The sequence below is a fragment of the Halichoerus grypus genome, chromosome 9, assembly GCF_964656455.1.
Source record: "Halichoerus grypus chromosome 9, mHalGry1.hap1.1, whole genome shotgun sequence".
In the NCBI taxonomy this organism is placed as follows: Eukaryota; Metazoa; Chordata; class Mammalia; order Carnivora; family Phocidae; genus Halichoerus; species Halichoerus grypus.
Window position 1 is genome coordinate 114195822 of NC_135720.1, and position 14369 is coordinate 114210190.

The 14369-nt window shown below is 57.4% G+C and overlaps 1 protein-coding gene across 3 annotated transcripts in view; it reads left to right on the forward strand.

Moving 5' to 3' along the window:
- Window positions 1-14369, forward strand: part of GRM4 (glutamate metabotropic receptor 4) — a 117931-nt gene that overhangs the window by 81355 nt on the left and 22207 nt on the right. For all 3 annotated transcript variants that reach the window (XM_036115776.2, XM_036115775.2, XM_036115773.2), the window contains exons 5-6: window positions 2459-2613; window positions 4699-4839. In XM_036115776.2, coding sequence (XP_035971669.2) covers window positions 2459-2613; window positions 4699-4839 — 296 coding nt within the window. The remainder of the gene's footprint in view (window positions 1-2458; window positions 2614-4698; window positions 4840-14369) is intronic.

Below are 14369 nucleotides of genomic sequence, written 5' to 3' on the forward strand. Positions count from 1 at the left end.
AGTCTGAGGGGGAGACATAGCCCTGCCCTCAGGGAGCCCCAGTCTGAGGGGGGAGACACAGCCCTGCCTCAGGGAGCCCCAGTCTGAGGGGGAGACACAGCCCTGCCCTCAGGGAGCCCCAGTCTGAGGGGAGACACAGCCCTGCCCTCAGGAAGCCCCAGTCTGAGTTGGGGGAGACACAGCCCTGCCCTCAGGGAGCCCCAGTCTGAGGGGTAGACACAGCCCTGCCCTCAGGGAGCCTCAGTCTGAGGGGGAGACACAGCTCTGCCCTCAGGGAGCCCCAGTCTGAGGGGGGAGACACAGCCCTGCCTCAGGGAGCCCCAGTCTGAGGGGGGAGATACAGTCCTGCCCTCAGGGAGCTCCAGTCTGAGGGGAGACACAGCCCTGCCCTCAGGGAGCCCCAGTCTGAGTTGGGGGAGACACAGCCCTGCCCTCAGGGAGCCCTAGTCTGAGGGGAGACACAGCCCTGCCCTCAGGGAGCCCCAGTGTGAGCGGCGTCAGAGACACAACCCCTGCACTTGCAGAGAAGGATAAGACAGTAGATATGGTCCTCCCCAGACCTCCTCCCTCAGCTGGCTGGCCTGAGGTGTCAAGCCTGCTGTGCCCCCGGCCTCCCCTGCCCTCCAGCCCAGCCAAAGCTGCCTGTCTGCCCCTGCCCCCATGTGTCTCCCTCCCTGTTGCTAACCAGTGTCCATCCGAGTCCCATTCTTTCCAGCACTTTCCCCACTTGGTAAAGACCCCATCCTGGACCTGAGTTGCAGCAAAACTTATCTCCCCCTGGAGACATTGCCAGGTCCCTGCAGGGATGGAGTGGGAAGTTCTGGAAGATCATTAAGGCCACAAAAGCCAACAAGACCAGCTCTAAGGACGGTGTCTCAGGCAGCGAAAGGCTGGGAAGGGGGAGTCAGAGGCTACTGAGCCCAGGGGCTGCTCCTGACCCCCTCAAGGTTTACAGGCCCCCTACATTCTGCCTCAGGACATTCCTGTTGCCCAAAGGTCTGCCAGCTCCTGGAGCAGGAGGGCCCCTTCAGAAGTCCTTTCCCTCACTTAAATCACCAGTCCCTGCACTCCTGTCCCCACCCCACCCCCAAAGCCCGGCACTCAAATCCCACCCCCCACCCAGAGGTGCGCCCCGCTCTAGGCCTGCTGCTTAGCTCAGATGGACCCATGTGCTGGGAGGGGAGGATGAAGGCACTGGGCCTCATGTCCTAGACAAGAGGCACCTAGGGGAGGGACTGACTCCAGAGGGAACTGGCAGCAGGAAGTGGGGGGGGGGGCAGAGGCGTTTCTGGAAATCCAGTGCATTTTCAGAAGCAAACAGAAGTAAAAATAAACCCAGGTGACTTTGCAGGGAGGGAGGCCTGGGAGCTCTGGTCAGCTCTGGCTGGCCAGATGCAAGTGGGTATTTATAGGGCTGTGGGTGTGGCTTCTGGGAACAGCCCCCCCCCCGCCCCGATTTTTGTGCCCTGGGCGGGGAGCTGCAATAGATTTGAGGGGTCTGGGATCATCAAGAGTCAGGAGCTACTGGAGGAGGGAAGGTGTGGGCTCTGGGGCCTGGAAACCTGTTTCTCCCTGACAGCCCCAGGCTGTCCCGCCCCTGCCCCGGCTCAGCAGCCGCTCCTGAGCCCTGGTGGCTGTGTCCCAGTTTCTAGTAGCACAGCCTCTTGCCTGCTGTGTGATCCTGAGCAAGGTGCTCGCCTCCTCTGTGTTCCAGTCTCCCCTTCCCCCACCCCCCCATGGGAGGAGCCGGGTTGGGGGAATTCTGCCCAGTCCTCGCTGGTTTTCTCCTCCCTGAGTGCCTCCTGTGGGCGCCGCTCTGTGCTGGGCTCTCGGGTCCCTGATTTGATGACAACTGCTGTCACAGTAGGACTGTGGAGGGGGTGAGCACCTGCCTCGCACCCTTTCATCCATCCAGGAGGGTGTGGGAAGCAGCTCTTCAGAGGCCCTAGGCTTTTGGCCCAGAAAGAGATGGGGTGGAGAGGGCTCTGCTGGGAGGGGAGCAGCGAGAGCGGAGGGGTAACCGTGTAGACAGGTATGTGTGTGTGTGTGTGCGCGCGTGTGTGCGTGCACACATATAAATGTGAGAAGGAGACCAGATGTGGCTGTGGGATTAGGGCCAGGGTGGCATGAACCTGAGGACACAGACTGAGTAGGTGTAGTGCTGGGGGCCTGAGTCAGATCCGGGGTGCGCACGCACCTAGGGAAACAGGTATGGTCTTACGAGGACAGATGTGGCCCTAGGGGCAGGAGTGGGTGTGGGGGAGCACCCTGGGCCTAGAGAAAAGTGTGGGCCAGGGGCCGGAGGAACCATGGGCCTGGGGGAACAGGCATTGGCTATTCGGGGGACATTTGTGTGCCTGGGGGGGTTCAGCCAAGGGCCCCCGCAAACAGGGGTGGCCAGGGCGGGGCAGTGGCAGGGGCAGACACGGCTGGGCTGGGCTGGTGTGTGTTCCCACAGGCGTGTGCTAGAGGCCGCGCGGAAGGCCAACCAGACTGGCCACTTCTTCTGGATGGGCTCGGACAGCTGGGGCTCCAAGAGCGCACCCGTGCTGGACCTGGAGGAAGTGGCCGAGGGTGCTGTCACTATCCTCCCCAAGAGAATGTCTGTACGAGGTAAGCCCGGCAGCCCCGGACTGCGCCCCCCCCGCCTGCCCCCACTGTCCGTGTGTTCCCCAGCTGTTCCTTCTTACTGTCCCCCTACTCCATTCCTCGCCCACTCCTCATCTTCCTGCATCCTGTCTTTCCTCTTCCTTGGCCCACACCCTCTCTGTGCTGATGCTCGAGGCTGGGTGGCCTTACCAGTTACACTCGACCCAGCAGGATTCAAATCCGGATTCAGGAGCTTTCTTCTCCCTTCTCAGATATTTTCAGGTGTGGGAGGTGTGTGGCACATACAGGAAGCTTATTTATCAAGGACTTTTCCTTCATCTCCACACCCTTCCATCCCTTCTCCCATCTGGGACCGAGAGCCAAGGCCCTCGCCCTGCCTGGGGCATGTCCTCTGTCAGAAGGGCCTGGGAGCTGCCAGCAGGAGACAAGAAGTAGGTGATGTGCCAGGTTCTCCCTGCAGGCCCTGCCCGGGTCTGGCAGGCCCTCGGTGGTGTCGGGGTTGGGTCTATCCTGTCTGGCATCCCTTCCTCTTGGGGCAGAACCCACAGTCACCCTGGGTAGGACTGGTCTGCTCTGGCCGGAACCTCGCTGTGAGTGGGGTGTGAAGTTCCCATTAGTGGCCCAATTTGGCAGGGACCTCCCTGTCCTCACCACAGGGGAGACAGGCTCCCAGGGCCTTCTCCCCTGCTCCTGCTTCGTTAAATAGAGGCCAGCATTGATGTTGCTGGGAAGGCCTGCAGACATCCGTCTCTACCAAACTTTCTGAGAGACCAAGGCCTGAGCACGGGAGGCCCTTGCTCAAGGTCACAGGCAGCGTACTCCCTTTACCCGGAGGTAGAGGCCGCAGAAGTTCCCATGTTACCCTTCTCAGCCTCGAGCCATAATAAACACAAAACAGTAGTGACTGTGGCTACTGGGAGACATCTCGTTTAGTCTTTCCAGTGACCCCATAAGACACTTTTTTCCACATTTAGTAAATGAATACATTAAGGCTCAGAGAGATGGAGCGACATATAGTGGCTATTAAGTGGCATACTTGTCTGACAAGTCCCTTTTCTCTCTGCGATACTAGAGAAGACTTTGAGCAGTGGTTCTCATCCAGGGGGCGATGTGACCCCCAAGGGACATATGACAAAGTCTGGAGACATTTTTGGTTGTCACAACGAGGGAGTGATGCTGCTCGACATCCTGCCCCCCACAACACATAATGATCCAGCCCTAAGCATCAGAAACGCCAAGGCTGGGAAAGCCTGCCCTCGCCCAGTCCCTCACCAATGTCAGCATTCTCCTACAGCTCCCACAGTCACAGAGCCCCCACTTGAACCCTGCCCTAGTGTGGACCCTACTGAACTTTCAGGCCTTCCGGCCCATCCCCAGCAGCTCGGTCAATGATGCATGTTCCTGGGAACGGTCATGGATGTAGAAGGGGCACTGGGTGGGAGAGAGCAGGCACTTTTCACTCGCCAGCCTGCCCGCCTTGGGGTGAGGTTTTCTGGGCTTAGAGCAGAGGCGGTGAGTCCCCTTTGGAACATCTGGAGGAGGAAGCCGTGTCTGTCATCGATGGAGAAGTTCTGGACTCGAAGACAGAAGATCCAGGCCCTTCCTGGTCTTGCTGTGTGACCTGGGTCATCCCCTACCCTCTCTTGTTTGGTCTCCTCTTCCCAACCAGAGAGCGCAGGTGCTCCCAGCCTTGGTCACCACCCCCATCAGCCTCTCTGCTCTAATCTCAGGACCCCCAGGTGGCTCCTTCTCAAAGAGGCCCGATATTAGCATTTTGGTGGTTAAAAGGCCAAGCATGAAGCATCCTCACCGCACACTTCTCTTCCATAAAGGCAGCAGAAGCAATGTGCATTCTACACATGCTTCCCCTGGGACTTAATACAGCTCTTTTCATTTTGAATGAAATGAAACGCTCCACATTTTGTTTTTTCTGGCGGGGCCCTGGATCAGAGGCTGTGCTCTTCCCTTCCTCTCTCCCTCTGCCTGGGCCATCTCTAAACCTGGGGTTGGGGGGAGTGGAAGCGGGGAGGGCTGGGGGCAGGTGGGGAAGGCGGGGCGCGAGGCCCTGACGTCCTGGTTCCCTGGCAGGCTTCGACCGCTACTTCTCCAGCCGCACGCTGGACAACAACCGGCGCAACATCTGGTTTGCCGAGTTCTGGGAGGACAACTTCCATTGCAAGCTGAGCCGCCACGCGCTCAAGAAGGGCAGCCACGTCAAGAAGTGCACCAGTGAGCACGCGCGGGGCGGGGCCAGGGTGGGCCCTGGGTCGGGGGTGGGCCTACCACCGGAGCGGGGGCGGGGAGAGGGGCTGGCGCCTGGGGGCGGTGCTGGGGGACCCAAGGGGCGGGGTCTGAGGGAGTGGGGGGCGGGGCCTTTCGGATCGGAGGCCTCCGGGGTGGGAGGGCTTAGAATCCAAGAAACCGCGTGCTCTCAGCCATCCATGATGCTGCTGGCGGGAAAGCAGTTCTGTCCGGCTTGCGGCCACCTCGGGGTTCATCTGAATGTCCCTAGGATGAGCCCACAGAACTGACCCTAGCTGCCCCGTGTGGGAGTCCAGATGCTCACTGGTCTGAGCATTCTGCAGAAACCATCTCTAACCCCCTCACGGTTCCCTCGGTCGTTCAACAAACACCGGTTTGACTCCCAGGGTGTGCCTGGCCCTGTTCTAAGCACTGTGGATATAGCACTCAACGAAAGAGTCAAAAATCTCTTGGAATTTTTATCCTAATAGGAAAACGTTTAAACAAGATAAATAAGTGAACTATATAGAATATGTCAGAAAGAAAATGTGCAGTAGAAACAACTAAAACAAAAAGATGGCTTTCCTGTAAAGGTAACATTTGAGCAGAGTCCTGAAAAGGATAGGGAATGGGCCACAGGAGGATGGGACAATGGATCCATTCTACAAATTGGAAAACAGAGGCTCAGGTAGGTAAAGGGACCTGAGTTCCCATAGATGGAAAATGGTGGAGCCCGATTTGAACCCAGGTGGGTCTGAGCTCTAGGCTCTAAGTCCCCTAGGGTAGCTATCATGGTGTGTCCACATTTGGACACATTCAGATGTGGGTCTCTCAGTACTCTTGGTCTGGGCAGCTCTGCAGCAGAACCTTGCCTCAGTGACTTTGAGGGAGCTCTGGGTGTCTTCAACATGAGTGGTACCTGTGGGAGGATGGTGAACTCCCTCTTGTATCCTCCTGGACTGATCGGTGTAGCTTGGGCAGAGGGCCAGATGAGCAAGGGGCCACTGGCCTGGGTGCAGGGACATGCTGCATGGAATCTTAGGCAGTGGGGAGATCCCCCCAGGGCCAGGGGAGGAGGAAGCTGGATGAGGTTGGTGGGCATGTGGGGAGGATGCTGCCCTCTGGTGGCCAGGGCCTTCTGGGAATCAGAAATATTGGCCATTTAGGACCGTGGGTATCCCCCCTCCCCTCTTCATCCCTGGGGCCCAGCAGGCATGCTCACATGTGGGTTGTATGTGGTAGTGTGTGTGCACACATGGGTGTGTGTGACTGTGTGTACATAAGTCAGTATGTCTAAGAGAGAAGGGGTATGTGTGCGTTTGTCTGACGTAGGGGCTTATGTTTCTGGGTGAGCCAATAACCATAAATACCACTGCTTGTTGTGCATCTACTGCGTTCCAGATGCTTTAAAGGCATTATCTCATTTCGCTCTTACAACAGCTCTAGGGGCTTTTGTGATCCCCATATTATAGAGGAGGATATGGAGAGTCAGAGAGGCCAAGCTGCTTGCCGAAGGCTGCACAGTAAATGCCTTCATCAGGCAGTAATCACAGCGGAGGTTTAAGAAGTGCAAACGTGACAGCACGGGAGACTGAGCGTTCGTGGGTAGGGTGACCGTACAGCTTGGTGACTCCTTTTCTCCTGGCCGAATTTTAGAAAAATCCCATTTATTACTATTTTTTAAAGATGAATTTATTTATTCTAGAGAGAGAGAGAGCACAAGCAGGAGGGACAGAGGGAGAGGGAGTAAGAGTCTCAAGCGGATTCCATGCTGAGATGGTGCCTGATGCGAGGCTCGATCTCCTGACCCTGAGATCATGACCTGCGCCAAAACCAAGAGTTGGATGCTTAACCATTGGCGCCACCCAGGTGCCCCTAAAAACATCCCTTTTATTCTTAAAAAGTGCCTAAATGGGGTAGAAAATTGTATAGTCACCCTGATTATAGGTCACCAGACCTGGCTTGAAGATGGGGATGGGGGACACTGGAACTGGGGTCAGGATGGGTAACTGGGGTCTCCCGTATCCCGCCTGCCAAGGGCGAGGGGCTTTCTGGAGTGACTTCTTGGTCTGGGAGGGGCAGGAGTGGGGAGGGCCTTGGTCAGCCCCTGTAGGCTCTACCCAGACTCCCAGTCCGCAGGTCAGGATTCGCAAATGTCTCCCACCTGGCTGGTGAACTGGGGAGAGGGGCACCTCTCCGCAGCCCTAAGGGAGGATGTTTGGGCTCTCAGAGCCGGCAGAGGAAGGAGGGCGAGAGCACAATTCAGAAGAGCGTAGAGCTTCACTGCGAGCCTAAGGCAAACTCTGTGACCTCTCTGGGCCTTTGCTTTCTTTCTTTTTTTTTTTTTTTAAAGATTTTATTTATTTATTTGACAGAGAGAGAGAGACACAGCGAGAGAGGGAACACAAGCAGGGGAGTGGGAGAGGGAGAAGCAGGCTTCCCGCGGAGCAGGGAGCCCGATGCGGGGCTCGATCCCAGGACCTGAAATCATGACCTGAGCCGAAGGCAGACGCTTAATGACTGAGCCACCCAGGCGCCCCCCTTTGCTTTCTTATCTGAGGAATGGGATTGATGGTGAGCCAGCCCAGAGGGTGTCTTGGGATGGAAATGAGAAAGTATGGAGGTACTTTGTGAACTGGAGAATGGGGCCTCTCAGGCCTGGCGGTGCATTGGAATCACTGGGCAGCTTTGAAAACTACAGTAGCCCTCACCCCCAGACTCGTTCAGTCAGAACCTCAGGGGTGGGTTCTGGGCTATAGATTTTGTGAAAACTCCCTGGATGATTTTATGTGTATTTAGGGCTGGGAAGTCCCCAAGCCTGGTTCGCTGTGAATGTCCTGGGGATTTTTTTAAAGCTACTGATGCCTGACCCCCAGACCTTGTCAGTGAATTGGTCCTGGGTGCAACCTGGGCATCGGGATTTTTTTCAAAGTGCCCCAGGGGGTTCTACTGTGCAGCAAAGTATGGGAGCCTCTGGGTGGGAGGGAGAGGCAGTGATGGGAGGGAGGATAGCATGCACCCCAGGCAGGAGGGAAGGCGTAAGCAAAGCAGCAGAAACTGGAATGAGGAGGGATATGCATCACAGGGAGGGGTGAAAGGACAGCACCTTACAGCTGCATCTGAAGCCCCAGCAGGGGTGGTAAGGGTCGTGGTGTGACCCCACGTCAGGCGCAGCGAGCCCGTCCATCTCGGGGTAACGTGAGGAGCAGGGCTCCTGCTGGGAATGTTTGTGGGACCTGAAGACCACCCTGGGTGAGGGCGAGGCAGCTCTAGCTTCCCATGGCCTTGCCCGGGTTTGAGCTGAGCCGCTCCTTTGGGAGAATGTCTTAGGCCAGGAGGGCTGGGGTGATGCCCACGGAGGGCTGGCTCTGCACTGGGCACCTGGTAGGGGGCAGGGGAAGGACTCGCCCCTGGTCTGGATCTGACTCTGTGTCCTCCCTGCTGTGTGACCTTGGACGGGTCATTTAACCTCTCTGAGTCTCAGAGAAGACAGGAAAGTCACCGCCCATGTCAGTGGGTTGTCTCGAGGACTGGAGATGAAGGTATGAAGAGGCTGGCTGAAAGATGGCATGCATGATCGGTGCTGGTAAAATGGTTGTTGATATGGAAAGGGAGTGGGAGCGATGGGATTTCCAAGTCTGTTGGGACCAGTGCTATGTGTCAGCTGTAGGATCCCAGGTGAGGGAGGGCAGTTGGTATAGGCTGTCGCAGGTGCAGCACCCATTCTACAGAAGAGGCTACTGAGGCCATTTGAGAACATCACAGCCTAGAGAATTGGCAGAACTGGCTTTCTACCCAGGCAGCCTGGCTCTAGAGCTGGTGCCCTGCCCAGTCTCTCAGGTTTCCTGCCCTCCCCCTCCTCCAGCCCCCCTCTCTCTTGCCCCCAGCCAACCCAGGCACACTCTGTGTTCTCCTCTGAGCCCTGCTCTGTCTCCAGAGCCTGGCTTCCCACTCACTTCTTCCAGGATGCCTGCCTCTCTGCCCTGGGGGCCTTGCACTGGCCCACTCCGGTCCCCTTGACGCCAACAGACTCCGTGGTTGGCCTCTGCCTGTTTCAGTCCCACAGGCTGCTCCTGGAGGGCGCTAAGTCCTCCGCACCTCCAGCCTGCCTGCCAAGGGCTGGCGACCCGAGGAAGTCTCAGAAGAGCCACAGAGGCCGGTGGTTGGAGATTGGGCTGGTGTGTCTCCAAGTGGTAAGAGGGAGAGGGTATCACACGTTCTTTCTCAACCATACAGCCAGGAGGGTCCGGCAGACCTGTGTGACCTCAGCATGGCATCATACCTCTCGAGGCCTCAGTTTCCTCATCTGTAAAATGGGAATCGTATTACCCACGCCTATCCCCCAGAGCCCCACCCCCAGCAGAGCTACCTTGCTCACCTTTTCCCAGAGAAGGGGTTGGAGGTGATCTGCAGGAAGCACCTGCAGATTGCCCAGGGACCGCCCCACACCTGAGCCAGGGAGGGGTCACTGAGTGGGGGGTGGTCTTTGCAGCTGTCAAGGCCCAGGGGAGGGCAGCACCTGCCTCCGTCTCTGTCTCCCAGGGAGCACGCGGAGAGGGTTTGGGAATTAAAGCCGTAAGCAAGGCAGATGCGGCATCCGTCTTTCTGACAGAACAGCCAGCCAGGTGATGGCTGAGCGGAGGAAGGCCCGGTTTATGAGGAAACAGGAGAAATTTACTGCCTGCTCTTCCCAGCGGCTGGGCGCTCTGACAGGGAGGGGGGCTGCATGGCAGCTGGGGATGTGTGGGAGACTCCTGTCACCTGCCCGCGCTAGCAGCCACGATACCACCACCAGTAATAATAACAGCTAATAGTTATATTGGATTTATTGGTTGTCAAGCCCTGTTCTAGTGTTTGGCATTTAACCTTCACAGCAACCTATTTTACAGATGGGGAAACTGAGGTACAGAGGGGCTGAAGACTTGCCCAAGGTCACAAGATCATAAGTAACAGAGCTGGGATTTGAACCTGGGCAGTCTGGCTCCAGAAATGTCCTGCCTCAGAGCAGCTGATAATCTTAGCCCCAGGGCCGTCCTGGCTATTCCAGCCTGGCTTTGAAGGATCTGCCAATCTACACATTCCCAAAGGGACCTGAGAAAGCTTCCTTCCTGGGGAAAGGCAGGGGGACCAACATTTGAAATTGCCTGTTATCTCTGGTGGGTGCCAGGCTGTGCCGCCCGTTAGAGGAACTCACCTTTGTTCAAGCCATCAGTCACATGGCGGCCGGAGGGATCCTGGGCCCGTCCCCTCCGTGCTGCTTCTCCCTTGTTCCAGCGGGTTTCACTAAGAGGCTGATTCCTGGGCTCTGTGAGGGGAGCTCCCACTGCCCCTGGGAGACAATTCAGCTCTCCAGACAAGGGGGTGGGTGGTGGGGTAGCTCTGGCAGTCAGTGCCTCGGGTCTCCAGGGAGGGCCCCACCATGAGGCCAGAGAGAATAGACCCCAAGGAGCCCCTTGGAAGGAAATTGAGAGTTCTGGGAGCCCCGGGAAGTTGCACTTTTGAATAGGGAGGTCAGAAGTTCTCATGGAGTAGGTGATGCTGGAGCAAAGACCCGAAGCTAGTGAGAGAGCCCGGCATGTGGAGGCCTGGGAACGAGCATGCCAGGCAGAGGGCACGGCCTACGCAAAGCGTGCCTGGCAGGTCAGGGGAGCAGTGAGGAGGCCCGTGTGCTTGAAGCAGAGTGGGTAACAGGAAGGAGATGAGGTCAGAGAGGCGGGGTGGGCCAGTCCATCCTGGGGGGGCCTGGTAGGCAATTTGTAGGGATTTAGTCTTTTCTGCCGAATGAGACAGAGCCATTGCAGGGTTTGAAAGAGGATTGACGTGATCCGATTTCTGTTCTAAGAGGCTCACTCTGTCCGTGGCCTGGAGAGAGGAGGTAGGGGTGTGGGCAGAGTGGGAGCCCGGTTTGGAGGCCTGTGCTGTAGTCCGGGTGGGAGGTGACGGGGTCTGGAGCAGGTGGTGGCCTTGGAGGTGAGGAGGGGTCAGACTCTTTGCCAGTTTTGCAGAGTGGCCATAGAGTTTGCTGAAGGATCAGAGGTGAGAGAAAGGAGATGATAAATCAAGGATGGCCGCATGATTCTTGGCTGTGCAGGAGACGGGGGGAGGAAGGTCGGGCTGGGGAGGAGAGTCAGGAGCTTGGTTTAGGCATGAGATGTCTGTCCGGTGTGGGGGTGGCAGGCATTAGGGGGGACACCTGGCTGGCCTTGGATTTGGGGAGTTGCTGGCATATGGATGGGGCTGGCTGGAGACACCAAGGGAGGGAATATGGTTTAGGGTCCTGGCACTGAGCTCTGGACACTGGGAGGTCAAGGGGGTTGGGGAGGGGAGCCATCAGGGAGGCCGGAGGGAAAACAAAGCTCAGCCCCATCACCTGCTGTCATGCTGCGGGGTGGGGGGTGGTGCAGAGAGAGCAAGTGAGATGGGAGGAAGAATGGGTGAGGGGATTTGGCAGCGTGGGACTCCTTGGAGAAATAGGTGCAAAACCCAGATTGGAGTTGGTCAGGAAAACAAGGGAGAAATTGATGACAGGTGAGTAGGGACAATGATTTCGAGAAGTTCCATTGTGCACAGAGAAAGAGAAGGCATGATGCTAGCTGGGGGCAGGGGGCATCAAGAGAGGGTTTTTGTTTGCTTAAATGGGGGAAGTGAAGGCATATTTCCATGTTGAGGGGAAAGATCCACTGGAGGGAAGGTCAGGTGCTGCTGGAAGGGGAAGGAACACGGCTGGGTGATGGGGCACGAGAGGATGTCCCTGTGGGACAACTGTGATTCTAGTCCCCTTCCCCCCCCAGCCCCGGGGCCCCGTCCTACCCTGTCTGGGAGAGCTAAGCCCAGGCTCCTGGGCGCAGGCCTCAGAATCAGCCCGATGCAGAGAACAGCCTTGCCTGGGAGCTGGTCTGTGCAGGTGGCAAGCGTGGCTTCTTGTCTAGTGGTCTCGTGTCTAGTGGTCCTGGGGGCCGGCCTCATTTCACAGACAAGGGGGCCAAAGCTCAGAGATGCCAAGCAACTCACCAGGACTGCAAGAGACCCAATGGGGGAGGGTGGTAGGCTGCTCCCATCGAGACGTGACACCCATGTCCTGATTCTCAAACTGGGGTCTGTGGACATCTGGGGACACGCTCTGGAAGTCAGACTGTCAGGGACCCAGGAGTTCCAGGATGATTCTTGAATCATTTTCGTTCAGTGGCCATCCAGAAGTGATCTCTACCAATTTCAGAGACACAAACTTCTCTGCTGCTGTGAGCATTTGCCATCGGAAGTCAGGGTCATAGTGGGGACTTCAACTTCCGATGTCCTCGAGAATATGAGGTCATATTCTTGAGGGTCTGAACTGTTGTCCTTCAAAAGGGGTCTGAAGCTGGTTCAAGGTTGAGGAGCCATGGGCTGTACTGCCACAGAGCCAGAGCGAACCCCTGAGAGAGTCAGGAGCCCACCCCCGCCGGGCGAGTCACCGTCCCTCCTCCCCGCTCAGGTGGTGATCCTCCATCTGCCCTAACCGGTCATCCGCAGAGACACCTGAGCTGGCCCCGACTTCCCTGGGACACGAGTGGGTGGAGAGCTGAGGCTGGGGTTGGGAGTTTGGGAAAACAGATAGAGGGGGCCAGACAGAGTTGGAGCTGCCTCAGACTGGAAAGCAGGTGTCTTGATGGAGGGGAGGGCCCCGCAGAGACCATGGTGTGAGGGTGAAGAACAAGAGTGTGACCCTAGGAAAGGGAGAGCCTGCCATGTGATTTTGGGGCGTGACGGGCAGGACTGGGGAGTGTGGAGCCCAGCCTCAGGAGCAGGACTCACGGGACCCTCAGAAAAACCTGCGTGTTTCAGGGAGGTGACGAGGAGAATGGCTCAACCACAGGTGAGTCAGGAAAGAGGGGGGATGGCCTGGAAGCACAGTGTGGCAGCTTTGTCCCCCCATCTGTATATCGGCAGGCAGGCAGACCTGGGCCCCTGTCTGCGTGGGGTAGGTACCCTGTACTCATCTCTTCTTGAGGGGAGGAGAGCCCGCATGCACCAGGCTGTAGGCAGGATGGAGGGGGAGGGATGTGGGATCTTCCACAGTGGAGGAGTGCCCGCGAGGAGAGGAAACAGGTTTATGAAGCGATGCTGCGTATAAGGTATGATGCAGTGTGTTATCTGCCCATTCCTCCTTAATCCTCCCAGAGACTCCGCAAGGTCAGTATCATTACCCTGAATTTACATCTGAGGAATGGACGTTTTGCTTGACCTGGGCCATCTAGCCGATCCCTGGCAGAGCCAGGAGAGAGGCCCAGCTGTGTTTGCCAGACTGTAGCCCCTAGGGGGGTCTCTTATCCTACTTCCTGGAAGTTTGCCCAAGGGATGAAAACTGGTGTGTACGTTTGCGTATTTGTACGTAAATGCAGGCTCTGCACGCAGATGGGTGTGGTGTGTCCACGCACCTGTGCTGGATTGCACGTGTGGACGTCCGCCTGTGAATATAGACGCGCCGGTGCCCCCTGGTCCCCTCAGTGCTCACCAGCCCCGTCTTTGCCAATGGACTTACTGCCCCTGGGAGCAGGCCTTGGCCTAAGATTGGCGGGAGCCCAAGTGTTTGTCTCCTCAGATGGGCAGCCCTGAGGCGTCCTCCACGTCGTCTCCTGGAAGGCCCCAGCAGAATCGAGCCCCACGCCTGGTATCCTGCCTCCCTTCCCCAGCCCAGGTTCCGAGCCCCAAGGATGCTTCCAGGTGTCACCTCCCAGAGAAAACACCCGTGGGCCTCTCAGCCCGACAGTGGGTGAATCTGGAGGACCGGATGCTCGGATGCTGGTTGAGTAGCCGTGTCTATGTTACCTGTGTTTATACGCATTTGGACACGGGTGTGTGTGCAGATGTGCATCTCAGTGCCCTCAGGGTTGTGTGTAGCCACCCTGGATGTGTAACTGTGGAAATACACGCGTGTGTACATCATTGATTTTTGTCTCCTTTATGCGAGGGAGCCTCTTTGAGAACTGTGCTCGCGCGCGCGTGCAAGCGTAACGCGCAGGAGGGTTGCAGTTGGGCAGGGTGAGTTGTGGCGAGGTGATGGGGGAGACAAGGAGGAACTCTGATTATTTCAACCTTGAAAACTCATTTCAATTACAATTTACAACCTGCAGACAAAGGCTGCAGTCACCGTAGTAACCATAGCTGCGGGGTTTTGACGGAGAAAATCCTTTCCGATGGTTTCCCCGGCTGGCTGTCACCCGTGGCATAGCCAAACACACCTCTGGCTCGCTGTACCCCGGGACACAATTAGGACATCTTTAAACTGTTGCTGCTGTCATCACCGCCATGTGTCTGGGATTTATCTCCTCCAGTAGTGCTCAGAAATGTGTGTCCTGCTTCCTCCCAGAACTACCTGGGCCTGGGGGTCCTGCCCACCCACGAGGGGATTTTCTGACCCCCTCCCCCCTTCTCTCCATGACCACCACCTGCTTTGGACCTGCAGCAGCGATCCCTAACTCCCAATTAGGCCTGGGCCCCAGAGAAGGGGCAGGAGGCAGACCAGGGGCTGGACGGGGGAA